Consider the following 27,371-nt stretch of genomic DNA (forward strand, 5'->3'; position numbering starts at 1 on the left):
CTGATAATAGTTTAGTCCTTCAAAGCTGATCACCATACAATATTTCTGTTACCATATACATTGTTTTCCTGGTTCTGCTTACTTCACTTTGCATTGACTCATGTAAGTCTTTCCAGGTTCTTCTGAATTCATCCTGTTCTATCTTTTAAAAAATTTTTTAAATTATTTGTTATATTGAAATACCTAATTAACTCTCTCTCTCTCTCACCTCCCCCATTAGAGAAGGCATCCTTTAGGGGGAAGGAGGAAGTCTGTATATATAAAACAATGTCTTACTTATTTCTATTTATCAGTTTTCTCTGGAGGAGGACATAACACAAGCCATTCTGCAAACTATTTCTGTTGCTGTATATAATGTTCTGTTCATTTCACTCAATAATTTTATGCAGGTCTTTCTTTGTTTTTCCAAAATTAATCTGTGCATCATTTCTTACAGTGTAGTAGTAGTCCATCACAATCATATTTGCAACTTATTTAGTCATTTCCCAAATATAGGCATCTCTTCATTCCAGTTCTTTACCACCACAAAAAGAGTTGCTACAAATATTTTGGAACATATAGGTTCTTTTCTGTTTTCCTTGATCACCTTAGGAAATAAACTAAATAGTGGTACTACTAGGTCAAAAGACATACACAATTTTATAACTCTCTTGGCATAATTCCAGATTGCTCTCCAAAATGGTTAGATCAGTTCACAATTCCACCAACAATGTATTGTGTCCCCATTTTTCCACAGCCTCTCCAACCCATGTCATTTTGTCCTTTTATCATTTTAGTCACTCTGGTAGGTGTGTGATATCTCAGCATTGTTTTGGTTTGTATTTCTCTAATCAATAATGATTTAGAGCATTTTTCACATACATTTTCATATAAAGCTTTGATATCTTTATCCAAAACTGTCCATATCTTTTGACCATCAATGGGGGAATGGTTTCTTAAATATTTGACAAATTTCTCTATATATTTTAGATATGAGACCTCTCTAAGAAACTGTTTATAAGATTTGTTTTTATCCCAACTTATTGCTTTTCTTCTAATGTTGGCCACATTAATTTTATTTGTACAAAAACTTTTCAATTTAATGTATTCAAAATTATCCACTTTACATCTCACAATGCTTTCTATCTCTTGTTTATTCGTAAATCCTTCTCCTATCCATAAATCTGATGGGTAAGATGTTCCCTGTTCTTTTAATTTGCTTATATCTCTCTTTATTTTTTTTTAATTTTTTAAATTTTTTGAGAAAAAATTTCCATGGTTACATGATACATATTCTTACTTTCCTCTTCACCCCCCCAAAAGCCTCCCCCCATAGCCGACACACATTTCCACTGGTTTTAATATATGTCATCAAGACTTATTTACATATTATTGATAGTTACATTGGTGTGGTCATTTTGAGTCTATATCCCCAATCATGTCCACATCAACCCATGTGTTCAAGCAGTTGTTTTTCTTCTGCGTTTCCACTTCTGTAGTTCTTTCTCTGAATGTGGGTAGCGTCTTTTCCATAAATCCCTCAGAATTGTCCTGGGTCATTTCATTGCTGCTAGTACAGAATTCCATTACATTCAATTTTACCACAGTGTATCAGCCTCTGTGTACAATGTTCTTCTGGCTCTGCTCCTTTCACTCTGCATCAGTTCCTGGAGGTCTTTCCAGTTTACATGGAATTCCTCCAGTTTGTTATTCCTTTGAGCACAGTAATATTCCATCACCAGCATATGCTACAATTATCTCCCTTTATGCCTAGATCATGTAACCATTTTGACCTTATCTTAGTAAATGTTATAAGACATTGGTCATGTCTAGTTTCTGCCAGATAGTATTCTATTACAACCATATATTACAACTTGTTCAGCCATTCCCTAACAGATGAACATCCCAGTTTCCAATTCTTTGCCACTACAAAAAGGGCTACTATAAATATTTTTATACAAGTAGTTCCTTTTTCCCTATCTCTTATCTCTTTGGGATACAGAACCAGTAGTGGTATTGCTGGGTCAAAGGGTACGCATAGTTTTGTGACCCTTTGGGTATGGTTCCATATTGCTTTTTCCAGGATGGTTGTATCAGTTCACAGTTCCACAGATACAAACATTCTGGAGAACAATATGGAACCATGCCCAGTGGGCCACAAAACTATTCATATCCTTTATATAATCTTGGTATCAGTCAAGTCAGTCAATAAACATTTATAAAGCACTTATTATGTGCCAGGAAAAGGTGTCCAAGTACTGGATTCAAAACATCTTTGTTCTGTGTGATCCTAGAGAAGTCACTTAATCCCCATTGCCTAGCCCATTGACTCCAAGACAGAAGGTAAGTTTAAAAAAAAAAAAACCCTTTGCTTAGACAACCTCACTTAAATTTAATCATATACTGCCTTTGCTGTCTTTCATTATTAATGTTAATGAAAATCATATATTGTTGAAAATGAAATCCACATTTCAGGACCTTCTGTGGTAGTAAACTGATGGGAATGGGTCTTACCTCAGAATACTTGATTTCTGGTCCCAGCTGTCATTTAACTTTTTATGGATGCATGTCACCTCTCCAGCTAGGATCAGAAAATAGAAAAAGCATTAGAGAACATCTAGTCCAACCCCCTTATTTGACTCATATGGAAACTGAAGTCCAAATGACTTAGGTGTTTTTCCTAAAGCAATTCAAAAAATAAATAGAAAAGCTGTAAATCAGCATCTTGAAGACTGGAACCAAATGTTTCTATCTCCTATCTGGCATAGAGGTATTCATGTTCAAAATGTGATTTCCGAGCATTTCTTTCAGGCTAATTGTTTTCCTGGTTGCACTTATTGTGGCAAAGCACTGGTTTTTAAGTTAGGGAACAAGTTCAGGTCCCTGCTTTGACATTTACTAGTTGTGTGAGTCTAGAAAAGTGTCATAGGATCTTAGGGTCATAGATTTAGATCTAGAAAAGGGATCTTAGAGGACACCTAATCCAACCCCTTCATTTTATAGCTGAAGAAACTGAGGCCCAGAGATTAAGTGATTTGACCAAAGCTATCCAGGTAGTAACAGTCTAGGACTGAATTTGGGCTCCATGCATTTAGTATTCCAAGTTCTGCACTCTTTCCATTACAACATGTTGAACCCCAAAGTTGGCTCCTTTCTGAAAAAAGGACTGAGAGGCCTTTAGGGTGCTTTGTCTCCAGCATCGTGTGCTTTATTTGTGGGGCAAAAAGATTATATCATGATCAGTAAAAATGTTATAATGTTGAATGCCTTAGTAGGTTTTGGGAACATTCAGTGATGGGCAAACTTTTAAAGAGGGGAGCCAAAGGAAAGGAAATGCTCATCTGTCAGTCTGTTTCTAAGGCAACTCTTTCAAAGTTTCATTGTATTGTATCCTACTTGATGTATTCGTCAGATTAGGAATAATGTTGCAGGACAGGATAGAACATTTCAGGGGGCCGCATCTGGCCCATGCTGTAGTTTGCCCATCACTGTACTAGACACAAACTATTCCTGAGGGTTTTTCTTGGAATCTTTCCTGGATTAAACTAGATGAGAGCAACAAGCTCTCAAATGGACAATTTGGGGTCAAACCTTGAGGTGTCCTAGACCAAAAGATAGATTATTACCCCTTATTACTACCTGCCTCACAGGGCTATAAGTACATTGTAACAAAGTATAATATGTGCTATTTTAAAGCCTATCAAATTCTCTGACTCATGAAATGTTTTGAGGGCTTAGTTAGCCTTTGATTTCTCTGCAGCTTAAAAATGGTTAGTCCTGTATCCTCTCAACCCTAGCCCAGAACAACAACAGCTTTCTCTGAAACCTCTAGTTCTCCGAGTCTCCAATAAGACCAATTTACGTTTCTCAAGGTCCTTAGAAAAGGGTCTAAGAAACCACATAATTAAGTCCATGAAGTTAAGACTATGAGGATGAAAGGAGGAGCAAGATATTTTTTAAAACCTATGGCTAAGTGCTCCTTGTGGTGGCAAAAAATTGGAAAATGAGAGGATGGAATGGCTAAATTTAAATGGCTAAACAAATTGGGGTATCTGCTGGTGATGGAATACTATTGTGCTGAAAGGAATAATGAACTGGAGGAATTCCATGTGAACTGGAAAGACCTCCAGGAACTGATGCAGTGAACCAGAACCAGAACATTGCACACAGAGACTGATACACTGTAGCACAACCAAATGTAATAGATTTCTCTACTAGCAGCAATGCAATGATCCAAAATATTTCTGAGGGACTTATGAGAAAGAACACTATCCATATCCAGAGAAAGAACTGTGGGAGTAGAAACATAGAAGAAAAACATATGATTGATCACATGATTTGATGGGTATATGATTAGGGATGTAGACTCTTAAGTGATCACCCTAGTGCAAATATCAATAATATGGAAATAGGTCCTGATCAATGACATGTGTAAAACCCAGTGGAATTGCTTGTTGGCTATGGGGAGTGGGGGAAGGGGAAGGAAAGAACATGAATCATGGAACCATGGAAAAATATTCTAAATTAATTAAAAATTTCCAAATTAAAAAAATAAATAAAACCTGTGGCTATGTTTTCTTTTCTCTCTTTCTTCCTCCCCATCCCCCCAGTGGGAGACTAGGAATAAATATACATAGCAACCTCATCCAAGAACCAACAAGAATAAAAGAATCTGAAAACACAAGGATTATTAGTGTGGTTTTATTTTTCCATTTCATGAAAGCTCTGGTATTGTCCATCTTCACTTGCCTCTCATAGCCACAAAATGGTGGCAGAAAACACAGCTCTGTGCCACTCCAGTTAGAGAAGAATTGGTGTGGGAAGGAGAGGCCAGAATATGAGGTAAGGGTGTGCTCTGGAGGTGATCAAAAAGAATTTGGTAAAGATGAAAGGAAAGCTCAAATCTTCAGGAGAAGAGTGAAGTCAGAAGGGCAAAGATTGTTAGGGAAAGAGGTGAACTAGGCTTTTGTGCACATAAGAGAAGGGGATTTGGGATTATCCAATTATCTGTATTCTTCCCTGGGTAGATCAAGGTAGATCATCATCATCTATCTCAGGGAGAGGAAGCCAGGGATTCTCAGGGGGTTGGGGTCCAGCAGGCCAAGGGTCATCAGGAAGTGGAGGTTGGGGAGTAGTTGTGCTAGGAGGTTCAGGGGGCCAGACTCCACTTTCGGGTAGATCTCTCCAGGTGTGACTGGAGCCTGGGGGTGGAGGGTCTTCAAAAACAGGGGGTACCCCTGGCCAGGGGTCACCAGGGATTGGAGGGCCCTGTGGCCATGTTGGCGCACCCCCTTCTTCATGAACCTCTAAGACTTGGTCATTGTTGCCCGTGATACCTGTAAAGGACAGAAAATAGAGTGGAATGAATTCCTCAGAACAGATGAAACCCTCCCCACAAATGCTATGAATGACAGAATTCTTCTAAATCCTGAATTGGACATTAACCCTGAAAACAGAAAACATTAAAACTCCCAAATTGCCAAGGCATCCTAAATTTATCAGAATCTTTATTTTGATCTTTTTCTATTCAAAGATTTTTTTTTATTTTGCCAATTACATGTTAATTTTCATCATACATTTTCTGAAATTATAAGATCCAAATTGTCTCCCTTTCTTCCCTCCCCCCCTCAAAGATGATAAGCAATTTGATCTGGGTTATACATATTAATTGGAATTTTTAATGGACTTGAATTGAACAGTCTGCATCACTGACCTAAAAGCCTTAAAAGTCTACACACTTTAAATTGATTTGTACCCAACAAACTAAGCTCAAATTCATATGGCCAACAAAACAAATTGACACAAACCCCTAAACTTATCTATGCCCCTAAAACCCTGATGGCAAACCTATGACACGTGTCAGCACTGACACACATGACCATTTTTTATGACACGGCTGCATACAGAGTAAGTATGAGGCTGTATGCCAAGTTATGCTATTTTTTTTTCTCGAAGTGACATACCACCCGATTTATGCTCAGTTTTTTGGCGAATTTTGACACACCAAGCTCAAAAGGTTGCCCATCACTGCCCTAAAAAAAAATCAGAGGCAGTTGTAGCCTAGTGGTTAGGAGCACTGGCTAAGGAAGACCTGAGTTCAAATCCAGCCTCAGGCACTTTTTAGCTATATGACCCTGGGCAATATCCTTAATCTCTCATTGCCTGACAAAAGGATTCACGGAGAAGGAAATGGCAAACCACTTCAGTATCACTGCCTAGAAAACCCTATGGTCCATGGGGTCATGCAGAGTCAGACACAGCTAAAACAATGAACCACTACAACAACTAAATCACTCAAACCTCTAAAATGCCTTTTATCCATTCATTCAAATATTTATTAAATACCTAAAGAATACACAACAGTTTGCTGGGCACCGAGTGAAAGATACAAAGTAGATACAAGATTCAAATTCAACCCTGCCTCATGGGCCTTGTAGTCTAGGAAGAGAATAAACTAGAATTGTATTAGGAAAGTGTAAAACAAAAGAGAAGGTACATAAAGTTGTACAGGACAGAGAGAAATTCAACAAGCAAAACAGAGGGAAGAAAATTACCTAAATATTAAAACTAGCTATAATGATCATTTCCACCTCAATTCTGATCCACTAACCTCCACACCATGCCAGATTCCCCAAACAGAAGAAACCTCTCAAGTCCCCACAGATAGTTTGGCTCCAAATTCATTCGATACTCTAAAACATAATAGTCTTAAGTCTTTAGTCCATTTTATTTTTTGATCTATATAAACTTCAGATTTCCACCTCAAATACCTTCCCAACCTGCATCCCTATGTCATCTCCTACCTTATCATTTTCCTTTCCCCATCCCTCAGATCACCAAGTTGTTCTCCTTCCTCCATTCCACTCTCCCCTCCTCCCCCCTCCTCTGCTTGCTTCCTATGCTCACCTCCTGCAAGGAGACAAAGAACCAGTATTCCCAGGAGCTTCCAATTCAGCATGGTGAAGCCAACTCTCCTGGGCCCCAAAAGGAGGGGTAGATTGAGTCTGTGATGCCTAGGACCTGATTTTATAGAAGAGAGAGGAGGGGGAGGAGCCCAAGCACTGGGAAAACCCCAGTGACTCAGCCTGTGCCAGAAAAGGGGCAAGAGCCTAACTAGACAGACTTGTTGGGAGGGGGGAGAGGGAGTTTGCTTCTTCTCTGCAATAGTCACTCACTTTAAGCATAATCTCAAGCCAGTCTCAAACTCATCTGTCCTGGATCTCAGTTTCCCTGGCTCTCCCCAACAGTAATCTGGATACCTAAGATTCCTAGTCCCTGCCTTCTCTTACCCAAGTAGCCTCCACATGGATTAGAACTCCTTCCACTCCAGACTCACCCTGAGGCCCATCCTCTGGACCCATCTCTGATTCCCAACCTTAGCCAGAAATCACAGACAGGATGCAAATCCCGCTTGGAGAAGCAATCTAATTACAGAGGCAGAGAAGCAGAAGCATCAAAGACTGACTTGCCTGGATTTCCAGGCACATGTCCCTGGAACATAAGGGAACACTGTACCAGCACACTATCCCACAGCTCTTTCCTCAAGATACCAAACATTTCCCTATAGTCCCTGCTCTTCTTAGGAACCATCTTTGCTCCATGTTCCAACCCTCCTTCAGAATCCAAACACTGGACCACCTAGCTAGGATCATATAGGAAACATGAGGAAGAGCCTGGGGCAAATTTGCACTGACTCAAAACAGGAAGGAAATAGTAGGAAATCCTAATTCCCCCTTTTGTAGTCAACAAGATTATTCAGCAGAAGCACCAAGGTAAGGGCAATCATCTTTGCCCATCTTCCTCCATCCTCCTCCTCCTTTCTCCTCTCATCCCCTGTGGTGCTTCTGTTCCTAAGCCCCACTCTAAACCTCTTATCCTCAGACATCCTTCTCCCTGGGCCTCATTCCCCTATTTCTGAGTTTGTCATTCTTTTGAGTTCTGGAAGCCTTTCAGGGTTTCATGTTCAATTGCTTCTTTCAGTGGTGAAGGCTTTTCTTTTCTGAATTTTTTTTTAAGGTGTTGCTACTCAGAGTCAAGAGAATAGAACTAAAAGAACAATTTACACAATAATAATACTGTAAAGACCCACAACTTAGAAGGTCTTAAGAGCTCTGAGCAAGAAGTAGCCAATTATAATTCCAGAGGACTCATGATGAAATATGCCACCCACCTCCTGATGGAGAGTAGAGAGACTGAGAATGTTGACTGAGGCATACATATTTTTCACCATGGACAATTCAGGAATTTTGTTTTGCTTGACTCTACATACTTTTTTTTTTTTTAAACCCTTGTACTTCGGTGTATTGTCTCATAGGTGGAAGAGTGGTAAGGGTGGGCAATGGGGGGGTCAAGTGACTTGCCCAGGGTCACACAGCTGGGAAGTGGCTGAGGCCAGGTTTGAACCTAGGACCTCCTGTCTCTAGGCCTGGCTCTCACTCCACTGAGCTACCCAACTGCCCTCTACATACTTATTACAAGGATTTTCTTTTTCTTTTTCCCAAGGGGAAGATAGGTTGATTTTAATTGGAAAAAACTTCAATTGATAAAAAAATTGTTGTTTCTCAAAGTATCACTCAGATACAAATAGGGAAAGAGGACTATGGAAAAGGCTCTTTTCTTGGGAGCAGACCACAGAGGAAAAATCTCATATTTTGTATAGGAGAGGAGGAAGGGGACATTTGGGACATAGCAGCTCTGCTGGGAAGACATCCTTAAATCCTGAGGGACAATATTTTCAAACTCACAGATCCTACTAAAACCTCCTTTATTTAGTGTAAGAAAATTCACAGACATCAAGACAGATATAGCTCAGGGATTAAAACCAGCAGGTGGACATATTTACAGCTTACAACTGGTAAGAGGGGGAACCTACAACCGAGCATCTCCCGTTGTCTCCCTCCTCTTCTTCTCGAGTGATAACCTCACTCATTTCTTGTAGATCTTCCAGCAAGTCAGAGAGAGAAGATCCTGAGAAGGAATCCATAAAAGGCAATTACATAAAGCAAAGCTCTTACATATAGTTTGAAATGAGGGAGAGGGCAGGGTATGGTATGGATGCTATAGAAGAAAAAGATTAAGAACCATTCTGGATCCCTAGGGGGTAGTAGTCAAGTCCCAAAGCCCATCTGATTTCTACCTTTCAAAAGTTCTCTGGTGGGGAGCAGAGTTCCAGAGGTTCCAGGGCTGGGTTCCAGTGATGGGGAAGGAAGAATTGCAAATAGCCGCTGTTGTTTGTATTGCGAAAGGAGACCCTCTTGCTTTAGGGTGGCCTGGGAAGAAAAGAGCTAAGTGTCTCTCCACCCCAGGTAGTAGGTACTTTTCCTCCAGTTCTTCCCAGGATAGGATTACAACTCCCTTTGTCCTCTGATTGCCAGAGAAAAATTACAGATCATGACCAAGGGTAAATCCATACCAACATGAGGTTCTTGTCTCGTTCTAACTCTTGAAGCCTCTGCCTCAACCGGACTCCTTCTTCCCTCTGGGCCTCCTCTTGCAGACGTCCCAGCTCCTGATTACGTTCCTTGTCTCGGACTGCCTGACGTTGGGCTTGGCGAAGGGAGACCACTGAGAGGATGGAAAGAAGAAGTGTAAGGACTGATCCAATGGTAATACGGTACAATCCTGAACAAGGAACTGGGAGACCTGAGTTATTGATTTCCAGCTAATAGCTATGTAACCTTGAGCTAGTCACTTTACTTAACTAGGTTTCATTTCCTATAAATGAGAGATGTTGGATTACATTATCTTTATAATTCCATCTACTTCTAAAATCCTATTCATTTATAAATCTGTGGCTTCAGAGGAACAAGACAACTCTATGCAATGCTATTTTCCCATCCATTATCCAAACTCCCAAGCTCACCAGCTTTAGCATGTTCCCTCCGGGCTTCATTCAGTCTTCTCTCCATCTCTGAAAGTTGTTCCCGAAGCCTCGTCTCTACTTCAGCCACCTTGTCTTGTAAGGCTAAGGAGAGAGAGCGAGAGATACAAGTTCCATTCTAGATTAGTCCTTGTCCCAGTAAACCCCTAGCCTCTGCATCAGGACTCATGAGCCGGTATGGTCCTGCAGAAGGAATTCCTCATCTCCACCCCATTTGGAATTCTCCATTTTACTCTGTACCTCTCCCATAGGCCTCTTGCTGCTGGGTTAGCTCCCGCCGAAGGCAGGCAGCCTCTTCTGTGCTCTCCTTCTGACTCAGTCTAGCTGCCTGCAGCTGAATCCCAACCTCAGCCAAAGATTCCTGGGTCTTTTGCAACTCCTGCTCCAACTGCCGGGCCTCTTCATTCAGTCGAATCCGCTCTGCCTCTCCTGTGCATCAGAGAATCAATACTGTCCTACAACAATATCAGAATCTAGACCCTTGGTCCTTCCCCACAATCACTAGCTCCAACTCTCCTTTCCAGGACATAAGTATCTTGCTCTCCTACTTAAGAGTTCTTTATCCTTTCAGAGGGAACCCAAGCATTCAAGAGCCATGTGATACCTTGTTCCCGTGCCCGGCCCACTTCCTGCTGGATGAGGCGGGCACTCAATTGTAGTTCATCATCTAATCGCTTTCGTTCCTCTCTTAGCTGCTGCAACTCAAGTCCCATTTCTTCAGACAGTGGGGCTGGGGAACTGTTGGAAGTGGACAAAGAAACTAGAGATTTCTGGAAGTCATTTCTAGAAACTACAAAGGAGAGAGAAGCGAGGTAGCTGACACTCAAACACAGACCCTTCCCCTCAACTCCAGATACACAAGCATCTAGCCCCTGAAGGTCCACTTTTTCTCCCCTTGGTTCACCTCCCAGGGCCAAAGAGTCTTTGTCTTCTGATTTTACCTCTGTTCTTGATGCAGTTGTGCAAGTGCTATTTTCCGAGCCACGAGGCCTTAAATAATGGAGAAAGAGAAAACAGAGCTAAGTTACTGGAAAGACAATGGGAAAAGATGAAGATAGGAAAATGGGAAGAGGAAATCATAGGCAAGATATGTGAGGGGATACATGGAAGGGATATTATGTAACCTAAAATGCTGAAGATTAACACAAGTGGGAAATAAGCAGAAAATAGGACTCTTGAATGGAATGGCCTTCCTACCTTGAATTGTACGGATCTGCCGGGTGGCATAGCCAAGTCGATTATTGAGTCTGGGAAGCTGAGATACAGCCTCTTCCACCTTAGCTACCCGATTCTGTAGCCAGTTGTGGGAGCTGAAGGGATAAGAGAAGGTCAGCTACCCCAGGAACAATTCAAAATCCCCTGGTTGCTTCTCACCCTAGACTCCCTAGACAAAAAGGGTGAGAAAAATGAGCTCTGGCTCATCCCTCCTCCTCTAGAATACCTGCTCACAGCATTGGCCACAAGTTTCACGTGCTCTTCAGCCACTTTTGTCTGCTGCTGCTGCCACAGCCTGGCATCCTGAGCTCGGATCAGCTCCCCCTGCAGCATCTGGAAAGGATGGGAATACAAGAAGGGCTCTACCAAAGATCACAATGCTTTGGCTCATGCCTCCTCTTCTTTTCCCATGAATTCACCTTGCTGCTTGCTTTTTCTACCCCCGCTTCAGCAGCTTTGTCCTGCAAAGATCGATGCAAGATGGCTGACTCCTGGCTCCTGGATGCTACCTCCCCTTCGAGTTCTGCTACCTAGAGCAAAGAAAAAAATTGAGTGCTTAGTTCCTGGATCTCTGAGGAAAATGACAAGTAGAGACAAAGGAACAGGATACTCTAGGTCCCCCTTGGCAGGAGAATGCATACGTTCTTGAAGGAAATGGGGACCAATTTTTAAAATGAATTTATTTTTAATAGAATTTATTCCCAAGTATCTCAGCCCTTTTCCACTCCCCATGCCATAGAAGGTATCACCCAACCAAAAAAAAAAAAAAAAATATATATATATATATATATATAAATTTTGTCTTTTATATTTCTGTTTTTCAGTTCATTCTTTGGAGGTAGACATTCACAAGTTATTCTTCAAATATTTATTCTATAGCTGTATATAATGTTCTCTTGGTTCTACTTGTTTCACACTTCATTATTTCATGGAAGTCTTTCCAAGTTTTTTTTTTTAATTAACCTGCTCATTATTTCTTACAGTGCAATAGTATTCCATCACAATCATATACCACAACTTGTTCAGGCATTCCTCAATCAATGGAGCTCTCTTCAGTTTCCATTTCTTTGCCACCAGAAAGAGAGCTGCTATAAATATTTTGGATCTTTAGGTTCTTTTCCCTTTTTCCCTGATCTTCTTGGGAAATAGACCCAGCTTGCTCAGTATAAGGGTATAAAGTTTTATAACTCTCTGCATAATTCCAGCTTGCTTCTCCAAAATGGCTGAATCAGTTCACAGTTCCACCAACAGTGTATTAGTGTCTCCCCATTTTTTTCACATCCCCTCCAACATTTGTCATTTTTCCATCTTGCCATTTAACCAATCTGATAGGTATGAGATATCTCGGAATTTTTTGATTTGCATTTCTCCAATCAATAGTAATTTAGAGAATTTTTTCATATAATTCTATATGACTGATTTCTTTATCCAAAAACTGTCTTTTCATATCTTTTGACCATTTGTCAATTGAGATGGCTCTTATTTTTATAAATGACAGTTCCCTATATATTTTAGATATGATACCTCTATCCAAGAAACTGTCTATAAAATTCTCCCTCCTGTCCTAATTTTCTGCTTTCCTTATAATCTTAGCTATACTAGTTTTATTTGTATAAAACCGTTTTAATTTAATATAATCAAAATGATCCATTTAAATGTCATATTGCTCAGAGCTACCTAATTGAAAATAGACCCTAATGGTCCCAATATAGGTCACATTCCCCTCCCTAGCCTCACTCTCATGCTTCTAAGGGCTAGCTTTGTAAAAAATGTGAATACAATTGATAGTATTATTTTTCAATGTTTACCTATGCTTTTTTTCCTCTTTTAAGAGGCTTCAATTGAAGAGTACCACAACTTATATTTAGGACACTATATTATGTCAAAAGTCTATTTCCATAAATAAGTGCCTACCTACTATGTGTAGAACAATGTGCTAGGCCTTAGAAAAACTACAAAATTGAGATAAGCTATGGTTCTAACCCTTTCACAGTATGCATTTACTGAACATTTATTAAGCGCCAAGCACTATGCTAAGTATTGGGGATGCAGTGAATGGAAGATGGAGGGTAGGCCTTTTGAAAAAGATGGGAATTGAACTAAGGCTTGAAGGAAACCCAGAAGTATAGGTAAGAAGGGAAAAAGGTATATATTCCATGTATACAAGGCTATAAGTGAAAAGACAGAAAAGCATTATGTTGTGTACTTTTCAAGAAACAGAAAGTAGGCCAAACGTAAGTATGTGTATTTGTGTGTACACATTTTTTCCGTATGACCCACTTTAAGTTTAAATCTACATAAACATTTTCTCTGTCACTTTAAGTTGAAATAATCAGCAAAGCAATAAATCAAGTCCTAATATATAAAGTGCTCACACTAAAAATTTTAAAATAGGTTCTTGCACTAGAAAAAGGAGGGTATGCCCTTCAATTGGGGAATGGCTGAACAAATTGTGATATCTGTTGGTGATGGAATACTATTGTGCTCAAAGGAATAATGAACTGGAGGAATTCCATGTGAACTGGAAAGACCTCCAGGAATTGATGCAGAGTGAAAGGAGCAGAGCCAGAAGAACATTGAACACAGAGACTAATACACTGTGGTAAAATAGAATGTAATGGACTTCTATACTAGCAACAATGCAATGACCCAGGACAATTCTGAAGGACTTATGGTAAAGAACACTACCCACATTCAGAGGAAGAACTACAGGAGTGGAAAACACATTAGAAAAACAACTGCTTGAACACATGGGTTGATGCAGACATGATTTGGGATGTAGACTTGAAACAATCACCCTAGTACAACTATCAATAATATGGAAATAGGTCTTGATCGATGACACACGTTAAAACCAGTGGAAATACACAAGCTATGGAGGGGGGGAAGGGGAAGGGGGATTGGCAGGGTGAAGGAGCAAGTAAGAACTTGAATCATGTAACCATGGAAAATTTCCCCAAAATAATAAAATTATAATAATAATAAAAAAATAGGTTCTTGCCAACCAGTCCAACCTGGCTTCAGCACACTTCTTTTATGTTCAGAAGGTGGCACAGAACTAAAAAGTTAAAAGGAACCTCAGATCATCTCAAAAAAGCACTTTGAGAACTTAAAGAACTAAATAGCCATGAACTGTTCATAACATTCATAACAATGACTTATCATAGGCCTGGAGTCAGAAGGACCTGGGTTCAAATCTAGCCTCACATACTTCCTAGCTTTGTGACTCTGAGCAAGTCACTTACCCCCATTACCTAGCCTTCACCACTCTTCTGCCTTAGAACTGATTGATTCTAGAATTGATTCTAACGCATAAGGTAAGGGTTTAAAAAAATAATGACCAGTTTTCAAAGTGTAGTCTCTGTGGGTTCTCAAAACTCTGTCAAGGGATGCTCAAGGTTAAAATTATTTTAATAATAATAGTAAGGTGTTTTAATAATAAATTAAATAGTGCTAGGTATCTCTCAAGCTTTTTGGAAGGAATACTCAAAAATTTTTTAATGTAATGAGGTCCTGAGACCAAAAAACCTGAGAATCACTGATCTAAAGTAACCCTTAGCCAAAGCAAATTTCAGTCTTCTGACTCTAAGTCTACTACAACAAAGTTCCTCCTCAGAGTATATTCCAAAGCCTCCTGATTCCCTTTAATATACATACATACATATATTTCTGAAATATATATATTTTTAATCAGCAAAAAACTCTTTTCTCATCCTCCCACCAAATAAGAATTAAAGAAAAATAAAACCATTACAAAAATGTATAAACAACTCTCTACATTGGTCATGTCCAAAGAAATGTCTCATTCTGAACTCTTTGAGTTTTCTACCTCTCTAGCAGAAGTTGAGTAATACATTTCATCATTAGTCCTCTGGAATCATGATCAGTTATGCTAAGAGGTCCTAATTTTTTCGAAGTTGTTTGCCTTTTGCCACATTACTATCATTGTACACATTTTTCTCCTGATTCTATTTATTTCATTCTGCATCAGTTCACACAAACTTTCATACAAGGTTTCTATGAAACTATCTTCTCAACATTTCCATCACATTTATACAATATAATTCTCCAGGTTCTAGGTACCCCTTTGGATTCCTATTCTTTGCCACCTCAAAAAGAGCTTACTTTTGAACATCATTAGTTTTGCTTAAAATTAATCCCTCAATCTACTTTCTCTTTAATTCCCCCACCCTTTTTTTTCAGTGTTGGGTAAAATGTATTTCTGAACCCATTCTACGTGTATTTTTCCTTCAACTAGTTCAGATAATAGATTTAAATGTCAGCCTTTCCCTCAATCCCTCTTCCATATTTGCAGAGCTATCTTATTTACACATTCTGATTATGTGAGCTAATTTTTCCTAACATTTCTTTTTCCTTTCTACCCTCACTCTCAGTGTATTCATTCCTCTTTTCCTCTTTCCATTATTCTTTTAATGTTACCAAGGGAGAACAGAGCCACTCCTGGGCTTTCTAATCACTATTCTCTGACCCCTGATGACAACAGGATTCAGAGGGACCACATATATAATCTCTTCATATTTAAATGTTAGTTTATCCTTGTTTAGTCTTTATAATTGCTTTTTTATCTTTTCTTTGGTCCTTTTAACTCTTAAGTTTGAACTTCAAAGTTTCTACATTGCTCTAGTCTTTTTATCAAGAAATCTTCCATTTCATTAGTTTTTCTCCCTGTAGTATTATACTCAGATGTCCGGTAAATTATTTTAGGCTACATAAACATTTCCTGTGCCTTCTGGAATATGGTGTTTCAAGTCCTCCACTCTTTTATAGTGGTGGCTGCTAAATCATGTGTAATCCTGATTGTGGTTCCCTGGCACTTGAATTCTTTTTGCACTTTTTAGAATTTTTTTCTTTGATACAGAAGCTCTGGATTTTGTTATGATGTTCCTGAGTTTTCATTTTGAGGTTTCTTGCAGGAGGCAATTATGAGGTTTTTTCCTATTTCCTCTTTATTCTGATTCAAAGCAATATGGACAGCTTAAAGATTTCTTTTCATATAATATCTAGTGTTCTTTTTTTGGTCAAGGAATTCAAAACCCAAAGATTCTCAAATTTTCCCCCTTGATCTGTTTTCCAGTTGTTGTTATGAAATGCCTTTTATTTTGTGGTTTTTTTTCAGTCTTTTGACTTTAATATTTTTTGCTGCCTCATAGTGTCATTGCCTTCTACTTGGTCCATTCTAATTTTCAGGAAAATTATTGTTTGGACAAGGTTTTTACCTCTCGTGCCAAGTTGGGTTTTTTCCAATTCTTTCTTAACTCGTTTATCAATTTTTTTCCTCAAATATTCTAGTTTTACTTATAAAAACATTTTTAACTCAAAAAAAACCAAACTCTTATTTCATCTCAACCAGGACTTTCAGTTGAGTTTGAATCCAAAGCTATGTTTTGCTCTAAGATTTTTGAAGCTATTCTCTTTTTTCAGATTTGTGTCTTAAGATTCCCTGCCACCATAATAGCACATTATGGTGGGATCCTTTTTTTGTTTGTTTGCTCATTCTTCCAGGCTACCTCCTAACTTCAGACTTGATGTTAGAGCAGTGCTCTGTGATACTCATAGAGAAGGCAGGAGCTGGTCCTGCTTTCTTGGAGTAATTATTATGTTATTCCAGATCTTAGGGACAGACTGAAACTTTCAATACTTCCAAAGGGATCTGATCCAGGGCAAAGTCTAATTGCTGCCCTCCAAATCCAAACTCTTAAAGTCCCTGCCTTGGGATTGGGTCTGAACCTCCTGCTAGACTCAGCTCCTATCAAACAAATAGATAGCTTTATTGATTTAAAGTGATTTAAAGTGACAGAATGATAGACTCCTCTTAGATCTGAGATTCTTATCCTGGTTGTTCCTCTGCAGGCTGGGATAGATGCTAGAAATGAAAAGCAGCTCTGTTTCTAGCGTCTAAGGCATAACTTTGCTTCTTGTTTTAAAACTTCTTCTTTTTCACCCAAGACCTCCCTACCCAGGAATGCCACCCCAAGGCATAGTGCACTCTACATTTTTTAGCCAGAATTGAGTAGTGGGCAATACTATTGTCAGTCCATACCTGTCCTTATACCATGGTATCTAAGACTTCCTCTTGCCCTGGTCCACAGCCTCTCTCTCCTTGGAGTGCTTCACATATAATATACTCCTAGCCCAATTCTATCCCTAGTGTCAGCAGTATCTCTCTCATCATCCTGGTCAGGTCAAATGACTCATTGTGACTTTTTCTTGATTTCTCCATTAGGATTTGGTCTGATACATTTTCTAGGTCTGTGTGGAGAAGTTTTATGGCAGGGAGTTCAGTTGTATTGCTTCCTTCTACTCTGCCTCCAGCGTATATCTTCCTTGTTTCACCTCATCCCTCTCTTTTTGAAGCATGTCACATTGCCCTGGTCAATGGTCAATCTACCTATAGAGTGTAATTGTGATTGTGTGGTGGTAGTGGTGGTGGTGGTGGTGGTGTGTGTGTGTCTGTGTGTCTGTGTGCCTGTGTTTGTGTCTGTGTGTTTTGGAAAGAGGTGTTACCTTTCCTTTCAGTTTTTGGGTATGTTGAGTATGTTCCAACTCTTGGGCTTTCAGCTGGACCATCAAAGCAAACACTTTTTCCCTCCACCGGCTCAACATGGCCTGAGCCTTCTTGGCTTCCTCAGACTGCAGGGGGTCGGTGGGTTGGACCTTGAAGACAGGGACAAAACGTAAGATCAGGGCTACCATGGAAGTAAGGTAAATATTCCTTACTGCTTCTGCCTTATCTTAAGCAAAAAAGAGATCAAAATAAGAATGAAAATTCACAAAATAAGAAGGAACACTGGCAAAAGGGAGGAGAGGAGGAATCCAAGAGGAGCTGGGCTGGTAGAGGATACTTGGAGCCAGGATACTGGAACTCTGGGAAGAAAGCCAAGCTTACCTTCTGACCCAGCTCCTCTTCCTGTAGGGCAAGTATGTCTTGGAGGCTCTGCACTCGAACTTGTAGCAACTCCAAAGTGGCACATAAGGTATCTCGATCCTCCTGCAAATGCTGGCCAGGAAGAAGAAGATTCTCACCTATAGAAGCATCTCTACACTTATCCTAGAATGTGCCTACTCCTCCTTCTCCATAGGTCTCATACACCACAAAGAAATGTCCCCTTCTCTGCTAAAGGCTTTTCTCCCTCAGAAGCCATATACGTTTATAAACTCCAAAAGTATTTCTGTATCCACCTCCAATCTCCCAACTCCTATCCCTATCCCTCTCCCCACCCCTAAGGATAAAGCCTTCTCTTATCTCTCACCTGTACAGTCTCCAGCAGCTGCTTCCGCTCCTGTTCCCACATCAGGTTCTTGCTCTCTGAGGGGAATTGATCCCCTATATACCTCCTAAGCTGCTCAACAAGGGCCATCTGGGTCTCAAGTTCTGCATGGGCTTTACTAAGATTGGTGGGTGGGAGTAAGAAAGTAAAAACTATCAGTGAAAGACCCCAAAAACTTGCTCTTCCCACACAGCTGCTGACTCCTTTTATTGAATCAATATTTGTCCTCACCTTAGTTCCTCCCTTAACATCGTAGCCTCTCTCTGGACAAGGGTCAACTCCTTAGTCTCTTCTTCCCTCTTAGATTCCATGGCCTTCAGTTTCTCCTCTAACTCATGGGCCTTGTTGGCCAGAGTAGTAAGAACTTCCTGGTGAGCTGCTGTCATGTGGGCGATCTCAAGAGAAAAGAATGACAGATTAAGGTCTGAGTAAGAAGAAACTTCTTACCTGCCTTCTAAAAGTTTTCATTTCTTCAAACTTCTTCTTAGTCTACTTGTCTTCTTTTCCTATCTCCCTTCTCTTCCTAAGCCCTTACTTTTCTCTCCTCCACTGTCTTACTTCAATTACTATAATACCTGACAAGCATACATTAAATGTCTACTGAACTTAAAGCACTGTCATAGGCACTGGGGCAGATACAAAATTCAGATTAAGAAATTGCCCCTAACCTCATTAAGCTTATGGTCCAGGAGAGGAATATGACACATATGCAAATGTCTGTAGTAAAAAAATAACATGATAAAGGTATCAAGGAAATGTAAACTAAGTGCTATTATAGTATGAGAGAAATCAGAAATGTTATAGGTTTATGGCAGTGATGGCGAACCTATGGCATGGGTGCTTAAGATGGCACACAGAGAGCTCTCTGTGGGCACATGGCCTCCCTCCCCACCCCCAGAGTTCATTACCAGAAAGACAGAAGGACTTGGGCAGAGCTGCTCCCTTCCCCCTCTCCACTGTGCCTGATGACATTTTTTCACATCCCTGTCCCCTCTGTCCAGCAGACCAGTGGGAGAGCTTTCTTCCTCTCCTGTGTGGGGTAAGGAGGCAGCAGAGTGCGTCCAGCACTGGGTAGGAAGGAAAGGCACCACACCCAGTCTCTGGAGGAGTGGGGTGGGCCATGGCATTAGGTCTGGCATTCCATCTCTAAAAGGTTTGTCATCACTGGTTTATGGGGTTTTGCTGGTTTCTTGAACAAAAGCCATTTCATCTAGTTTTTAAAGAATGGACAGGAATTCAATAGACAAAGAGGCACTCCAGGTAGGCACAGAGTACAACCTGAACAAAAAAGTGGTTAAGAAGAGGATATATGAAGGAGGGTCCAATTTTTCTAAAGAGTAAAGAGTATATGGAAGGCAGTAATATGAAATAAAATCAAAGTTCAGATTTTGGACAGTTTTGAAAGCAAGCCTAAAGAGTTTTAACTTTAGACAACAGGGAGCTACTGAAGGATTTTAAGCAGAAGGGTGATTTGATCAGATGTATACCTGATAAGGAATCTTAATAGGGAGGTGAAGGATGAATTGGAGCCAGTACTGGTTGGAAAACCTGTTAGAAGCCTACTATAATATTCTAGGAAGATGGTATGTAGGGTCTATTTTGACATATATTTGGGTTCCAAGAGGAAAATGGGCAGAATACTTGAGACCTAAGAAGTAAATGAAAAATTCTGAGAAGCAGGTATCTCAATTCTGAGAAATAGAGAGGAAGATGAATACAGAAGGCCCTGACCTAACTGCACCAGCCTGATTCCTCCAGGTTCTCCCTCACCCTGGATTCTCAATATTCTCCTAACCAAGTGGATTAGTATTTTAATCTAATAGCAAAGGATCTTTGCTAAGATGTTTATCTCAAACTAATACCCTACAACGTGGAACTGAGACAAATCCCAACTAGCCCCTAATATTCCTTTATTCTCATTCACCTGCTCTTTGTGAAGCTTCTGAGTCTCTTCCAGCTCTCGTTTGTTCGCTTCTTCCAATTTCTGACGGATGAGCTCTGCCCCAGCCAAGGCAGTACGAAGCTCTTCTACTTCAACCCGCATTGCCTGCTCTGCCTGTCCTAAGACTTCTAGTTCCTCAGCCTGGGTTGCCAACTGGGCCTTCTGATGGGCTGATGCCACCCGCAAGGCCTGGCTCTCCATCTCCAGTCTTCGCATCTCTTCCAGGTGCTGAGAGATTACCTCAGTCTGGGATCTCAAGTGCTGTGGCCCCACATGTTCCAGAGACCTTTGGGGGAAGTTATAGGTTAAAATATGGCATCTTTGCTCTTACATGAGGAGATGGACAAGTGAGGGTCTCTGTTCCCATCTAGGCAGTTATGAGGACTACTTTGTTCTATAAGGACAAGGAAGGGACATGGGGACCTTTGGAGAAATTGGAAGTCAATCAGATACAAAAGAGGATACAAACTATGGAAACATTAAAGATTTTACACTCTGCTTTGAAGAGTTCATGGTCAATAAATATTAATTTAGCATCTATTATTTGCAGGGTACTCAGCAAGGTGCTGGGATACAAAAAGGTATATGATATGCCTCATGAATGGTACAGATAATGACTGTTAAGGATACTGATGGTTCACAAGTAGTCATGGATATTATGAATCTAAGAGCTTGAGGTGGAAAAGGGAAGGTATACTCAGTCTCCTGAATTCTATCTGGAGAGAATGAAGAGCCTGAGGAAGGGGCAGAGGAGGAAATAGATCCTCTTGTTCTAAGGTGGAGAGAATAAGCAATGATGGGCAACCTTTTGAGTTTGGTGTGTCAAAATTTGCCAAAAAAAAAACGAGCATTACTCGGGTTTTATATCACTTCGAGAAAAAAAACATAAATTCATGATATTTATAGTTTAAATAACAAAAATGTATAATTGTAATATATAACTATTTAATAAACTAAAATAGGTAAATTAATATAGGTAGAATTGTCATCTATAGTGCACAGAGTATCTACACCACACTACAGCAAATGTTTCATCTTCAGCATGCGGCCCCATACTTCACTGTATGCGGCCTCAAGTGGCCGTGTGTCATCGAAAATGGCTACACAGGTATGCCATCACCGGAATAGGGGCTAGTTAATAATAATTTATTGAGGTTTACTGTATAAACTGTCCAAAAAATTCTGAGGAGAGGTGATAAAAATAAAAGACATGGTTTCAGGACTTGAGAAACCCAATCTTATCATAATGCTGTTTGAGAATCCATGTCTTATAACAAAGTCCTTTGGTAACTCAGGAACAAAACCCTAATAGGCTGGATCAAGATGACTGGCTTATACTCTACTCTAAAGCCAATAATTTTATTAGGACATTAAAGGTACAGGGTGCAACTAGGTGGCTCAGTGAATTGAAAGAAGGGTATAATGGGAAATGAAATGTTATGTAAAAGAAAAAGGCATCTGGGGGAAGCTGGGTGGCTCAGTGGATTGAGAGCCAGACCTAGAGACAGGAGGTCCTGGGTTCAAATCTAGCCTCAGACACTGATTGTGTGACCTTGGGCAAGTCACTTAACCCCCATTGCCTAGCCCTTACCATTTTTCTGTCTTTGTATTGGTTCTAAGACAGAAGGTAATGGTTTAAAAAGAAAGAAAGAAAAAGGCATCAATAAAATTAATTTAAATACATTTTTTAAACCTTTATCTTCCATTTTAGAACCAGTACTATATTCTAAGGCAAAAGAGTGGTAAGGACTAGACAATAGGAATTTAAGTGATTTGCCCAGAGTCACACAACTAGGAAGTTGAGGAGCTTAGAACTGGAACCTCCCATCTCTCTATCCACCGAGTTACCTGACTACCTCCATAACATATATTTTTAAAAAGAAGGAATAACAGTAAGTGATGGGAAACAATTATAGGCAAAAACTAGAATGGCAAGGTTCCTACCTGCCTCTTCGTTTCGGCTCCTCACTATCACCTGCTCCATCTTGTTGCCTCAAAATCTGTAGTCTATGATTCTCCCATCTATGATTATGGTTACTATGATGGGATGAAGGCAGGATTAGGGGCAAGGGTGGAGACTGGACTGAGGTCATCCTGGACATGCCTGGAAGGGGCCGTGTTTGGAAATGAGATGGAGGAATGAGCCCACCAAGACCTGAGTAAGAAAAGAAGGGTCAGTATTGAAGATTTAGACATCAGGGGTGTGCAATCTCCAATTCCATAGTTCAGTCCCATCCCTTTTACCTGAAGATTGAAGCATTCCAAAAGTTGATGGAGGTTCCAGGTTCCTTCTCCGACCATCCATTCTCTCCTATGGGGCAAGGAAAATACCTCAAACTCCAATTCATTCCCCAAGCTTCCAATCAATCCCTGGGAAAGATCCTATGATAATCTACCCAGTTCTTTAGATAATTTAGATAAGGTCCACCTAGTTGCCATTTCTTCCCTCCCCCACCCCACTCCCCACTCATCATTTTTGGAAGTGTGACAAACTGGGACAACTATTAAAGGATAAGTAGCTAGCTTTAATAAGAAACTCCATAGTATAAAACTATGGTATAAAAATAATTTACTAAAGGAAGCAGGATCTGAGATTAAGGCCTCCTGAGGTCCAGGTGGCATTCCTACGACTTTGGACAGTGCCTTTCTCTCCCCTTAGGGCTTTGGTTTCCCATAATTGGTTCTGTGATTTGAAGTTGAATGAGCACATATAGAGTTAAAGGGCTAGGGAAATAGCTCTACTGGACTGCTTGCTCAGTATGGCCCTGGGGAAATTCCCTTCCCACCCTATTATTCCCATCACTGATTCCCCCTCCCTATCAAAGAGTACTCATACTGCTTGGCACCAGACGAAGTCTGTAAGATGCAGAGATCCTGAGTTACCCTTAACAGAATAGCAACTTTCGGAACCATCTTCCTGGGTAAGCAGGAAGTCTAACAGGCCTTTGCTCATCTTTATTCTTTTGCTCATCTCTAGGCCCTTCGCTGGAACTTGGTCTTTCATCTCACCCTGATACTCTCACTTTCCCACAGTTGCTTCTTCGTTCCCTTGCCATCCATTCCCTCCGTCCTCCCCCTCTCTCCCTTTCACCCCCGTGGGCCTCTCCCTCTGTCACCCACTTTGCTTCCTGTCCTTGGCTCCCTGCGTCCCCTAAATAAATTTCGTTACGATCTTATCACAACTGCAGCTCCTCTGCCCTCCCTCCTAACCTGCCTCCCTCGCCCCTGGTCCCCTTCTGCCCCTCAGCGCCCCTGCTTCCCCAGTAAAACCGCTTGGCCCCTCCCTCCTGCTCCCCCTTCCCCGGGACCTTCGTGTCCCAGTCCCTGATTCGGCCCTCTTTGGCCCCCTCGCCCCTCGGCCCCTGACCTCCAGCACCTTCTTTGCCCTGCCCCTATACCCTCAGCTCCCTGGCTGCCCACGTTCCCCTACCCCTCACCGCCCCTTCCCACCCCTCAACTGACGCACTCTCGCGCCCCCCTCACCCAGAGCGAGACCCTCCCCTCCCCCCTTTGGCCCCGCCTCTCCCGCCCTCTTCCACAAAGTATTCCCCCCGCCCCACCCCGCGGCATCCACGGACTGACTGCGCCTGCGCAAAGCGGGCCAGCCGGCGGGATCTCGAACCCCCATATACCTTATCTGGGATGGGGGAAGGGAAGGGTAGAGCAGGACACGCAAGCGCCGTGGCATCTATACAGTCGACCAATCCAGGGCCTCGAACGATCCCCGCGCCCTTACAGATACCGCCTCCCCACCGAACCCTACCTCCTCTCCCTGAAACCCGGGAAAATTCGATGACCAATCGGAAAGCAAGGAAGGTGGTCGCGCCGGGTCTTTTTCTTGTCTTACCTGATCACTACCCAATAAAGCGTTGGCAATAGAATGAAGTCGATCCTATGAGGAATGGCGTTGGGAGGGGGCGAGGCCTTTGAGGCGCGCGGAATTCGGCTCGGAGAGTTTGCGAAGATGTTGGGCGCGCGCCTGACCTCGGAGGCTCCGCCCCACTCCGAGCCGGGTTCCTGCCAGAGCCCTTTGCCAGCCAGCCCTGTCAAATTGCAGCCGGAGCGTGGCGCGGGGGTAGGGTAGGGTAGAGGTCCCGTGGAGGGGCCAGGGGTCATTGCCTCCGCCTAGGTTTGCTTTGCCTGGCGGTGGGGCGCGGCACGCTGAAATTATCCGGCACTGCTTGATCCGAAATTGGGCTGTCGGGGCTGGGGGCACCCGCGTTTGCATTGCTTCGGAAGCAGTAGGACCCCAGGTTTGCTTTGCACTCCAGAGGGGAGGGAGGTAAGGGACCTGGCTTCGCTTTATTCCAGAAAGAGAGAACCTCAGATAGCCCGCATCTTCTGGGTCGCAGTCACGTCACCTTGAAAAATTCTTAATCCCCTTGACACGAGTGAGGTATTTGGCCAGTAAAGTTTGGGTGGGGGCGGGGAAGGGTCGCAGGAAGAACAGGAAGAAACCCTTTGAAGGGAAGGGCCACCTGGTCCCCAATTGCACTGAATGATTAATTAAGTTAATATTGAACCGTGGTGGAAACTGGCTTCATTACGCCCTCAGTTAACTACTACTTTACGTTGCATTGCACAAGCTGAGTGTACTTCCAGGTATTAGTTGAACAGATTGTAAGCCTATCCTTAATTTAGCATGATGCACATTCCCTAGTTTTGCATTGCACCGGGGATGACACTTTAATTATTTTTTTCAAGGCCAACTTGTTGTCCCCCGCAGTTTGTATTATTCATTTTATGTTTTCATTGCCCCGGCTGAGTGCCTTCCAAATTTGGATTACACCGAGAATGTACCTCTAGATTTAAATTACACAAGAATTGTACCCCGAGTTTACATAAAAACATCTCTCAGATTTTTAATTGCACAAGTGTAGAAAGGGCTATGTATTCCCTGACTTTAGTAGGGGGTCCATAGGGGAAAACCCCTCCCCCCATGTTGCCCTGCTTCCAGCTGCTTCGCATGGGGGTTGGGAGGGGTGGAGACCTCTACACTTTTCACCCCCCAACTGGGGCTGGCTGCACCTACCACTTGGGCCTCAGAGCTGATTTGTGTGATGTGGCTCTTCGGCCTCAGTGTGAGCCTATCCTCATCTCCCCCGTCCATGCCAAGCTGCATGCTGAAGGCCACGGTGACGACTGGAGAGTCAGCCTGGAAGACTGCAGTAGCTATGGTGAGCCTAGACATGGCTGGCCCCGTTTTTTAGGCAGAATAGGTATGGTATGATTGAAGAAGTACCACAGGACCCTGGCCTAACCAAAAATAGCTCCCCTTTTGTTTGTTATTACCATTAAAATTCTTCTTCCTTTGGTTTTCTCCAAAAGGCACCTGCTTTTTGTTAGGGTAATGTAAGTATAGGATATGTGTTTATATGTACATGAGCATGTGTGTGTGTGTGTATCTCATGAGGATGGAAGCATTATCAGAGTAGATTAGTTAAATTGTGAGATTAGTTCCATATTAATAGTATTGTTATTACAAAATTATTTCATTTAACCTATGTCATCTGATCTTTACATTAATTATGTAAGAGAGGTAGTTAGAAGCAGGTATTATCCCCATTTTACAAAGTCCTGAGACTCAGGTTAAGTGACAATTCATGTTTCTGTGCCATTTTAAGGTTGTTTAATCCTGTGACATATAGTGTATTATTGGAAGTCTTACTAGGTAAGGGTATTGTTATTCCCCATATACAAAGGAAGAAACTGGGTACTAACTGTATTTTGCCCAGGATCGAATAACTAGTAAATGTCGAAGTGGAACTAGAGCTCACTCTTCAGACTCTGTTTTAGCAGATTATTGAGCTTTCACACCTTGGAAAGCAGAAAACAGGGCCTGTGGGGCACTGGACATAAGATAAAGATATTATTGTGGAACAAAGGGGAAAGGGGAAATTCAGTTGTAGAAGAGACAGAAAAAGGAAAGGAAGCAAATGAGAAGTGAGGGGCAGCTAGGTAGAATTGTGGATATAGACCCAGGAAGACCTAGGTTCTAATCTGGTTTCAGACATTTCCTAGCTGTGTGATCCTGGGTAAATTATTTAACCCCAATTGCCTAGCTTTTGCTGCTCTTCTATTTTAGATTTGATACTAAGGCAGAAAATAAGGTTTGTTTAATTTTTTTGATGAATATGAGGGCTTTTTAAGATGACATCTTCAAGATGGATGTGCTCCCTCCAATTATACATAGTAATCTAAATTCCCAAAACCTTAGGGTTTTTCTTTGCTACTCTGACCAGACCATGTTGTTCAGCTTTCAGTGGTTTCCAACTCTCTGTGACCCCATGGACTTCTCCATGGGGTTTTCTTGGTAGAAATACTGGAATGATTTGCCATTTCTTTCTCCATTGTATTTAGGCAAACAGGTTAAGTGACTTACCCAGGATCACATAGCTAGGAAGTGTCTGAGGCTGGATTTGAATTTGCGGCTTCCTGTTTCTAATCCCTAACCACTGAGCCACCTAGCTTTCCATAAGATTTCTTTTGACTTAAAAAGGCTTTTCAGTGTTTGACCCAAAGGAAATAAAGGAGGTATTTCTGTGCCTCAAAAGTCTGGGAGAAGCCCTAAGGTCCATATTGGTGGGAGAAAAGAATTAGTCCCCAAATCAAGACTATCCCAACAAGTCTGGGCTTCTAACTAGCCAGATTGGTTTCATATTGTCAGTGAAGAGTGAGTCTTTTCAGAGTATGATTTAAAAAGGACTGAGGGTAAAGTAAGGTGGCCAGGCCTGGAATCAGGAGGTCCTGGATTCAAACCTGGACTAGGACACTTCCTACCTGTGCAAACCTGGACAAATCACTTAACTCCATTTGCACAGCCCTTGCCCTTCTGTCTTAAGAGTTGTTACTTGGACAGAAAGTAAGGATTTGGAGGGCTGGAAGGAAAGACCGAAGAAGCATTCTTAACTCTTTCCATTCTGTGCCAACTTTGATAGGAAACCCCCAGGAATGGTGAGCAGGAGAGGATTAGGGGAACCAATCCTTCCAATTCATCAGGGGCCAGCCAAAATAGGAAACTGGTGGTGGGGGGTAAAATAAATGAAAATTTAAATTAAAAAAAAAA

The 27,371-nt window shown here is 41.5% G+C and overlaps 1 protein-coding gene across 2 annotated transcripts; it reads right to left on the reverse strand.

The window, feature by feature from the left end:
- Window positions 1–5,194: 5,194 nt before the first annotated feature.
- CCHCR1 (coiled-coil alpha-helical rod protein 1) lies at window positions 5,195–23,442 on the reverse strand. Of its 2 annotated transcripts, XM_044676859.1 has the most exons (19): window positions 23,142–23,442; window positions 22,550–22,616; window positions 22,250–22,460; window positions 20,288–20,591; window positions 18,595–18,758; window positions 18,346–18,481; window positions 17,982–18,092; window positions 17,600–17,749; window positions 11,494–11,604; window positions 11,301–11,407; window positions 11,057–11,169; window positions 10,801–10,849; window positions 10,464–10,597; window positions 10,100–10,288; window positions 9,842–9,943; window positions 9,392–9,543; window positions 9,116–9,248; window positions 8,852–8,946; window positions 5,195–5,315 (listed from the first exon to the last, which is right to left on the reverse strand). In XM_044676859.1, exons 1-19 carry the CDS (start codon window positions 23,307–23,309, stop codon window positions 5,286–5,288), a joined length of 2,526 nt encoding a protein of 841 aa, XP_044532794.1. In that variant the 5' UTR covers window positions 23,310–23,442; the 3' UTR covers window positions 5,195–5,285. The 2 variants fall into 2 exon arrangements, with proteins under 2 accessions (XP_044532794.1, XP_044532795.1); XM_044676860.1 differs by lacking the exons at window positions 5,195–5,315; window positions 23,142–23,442 and having other exon boundaries at window positions 8,498–8,946; window positions 22,550–22,610.
- Window positions 23,443–27,371: the final 3,929 nt, after the last annotated feature.

Source organism: Gracilinanus agilis, chromosome 4 (assembly GCF_016433145.1).
Source record: "Gracilinanus agilis isolate LMUSP501 chromosome 4, AgileGrace, whole genome shotgun sequence".
NCBI classification, from domain to species: Eukaryota; Metazoa; Chordata; class Mammalia; order Didelphimorphia; family Didelphidae; genus Gracilinanus; species Gracilinanus agilis.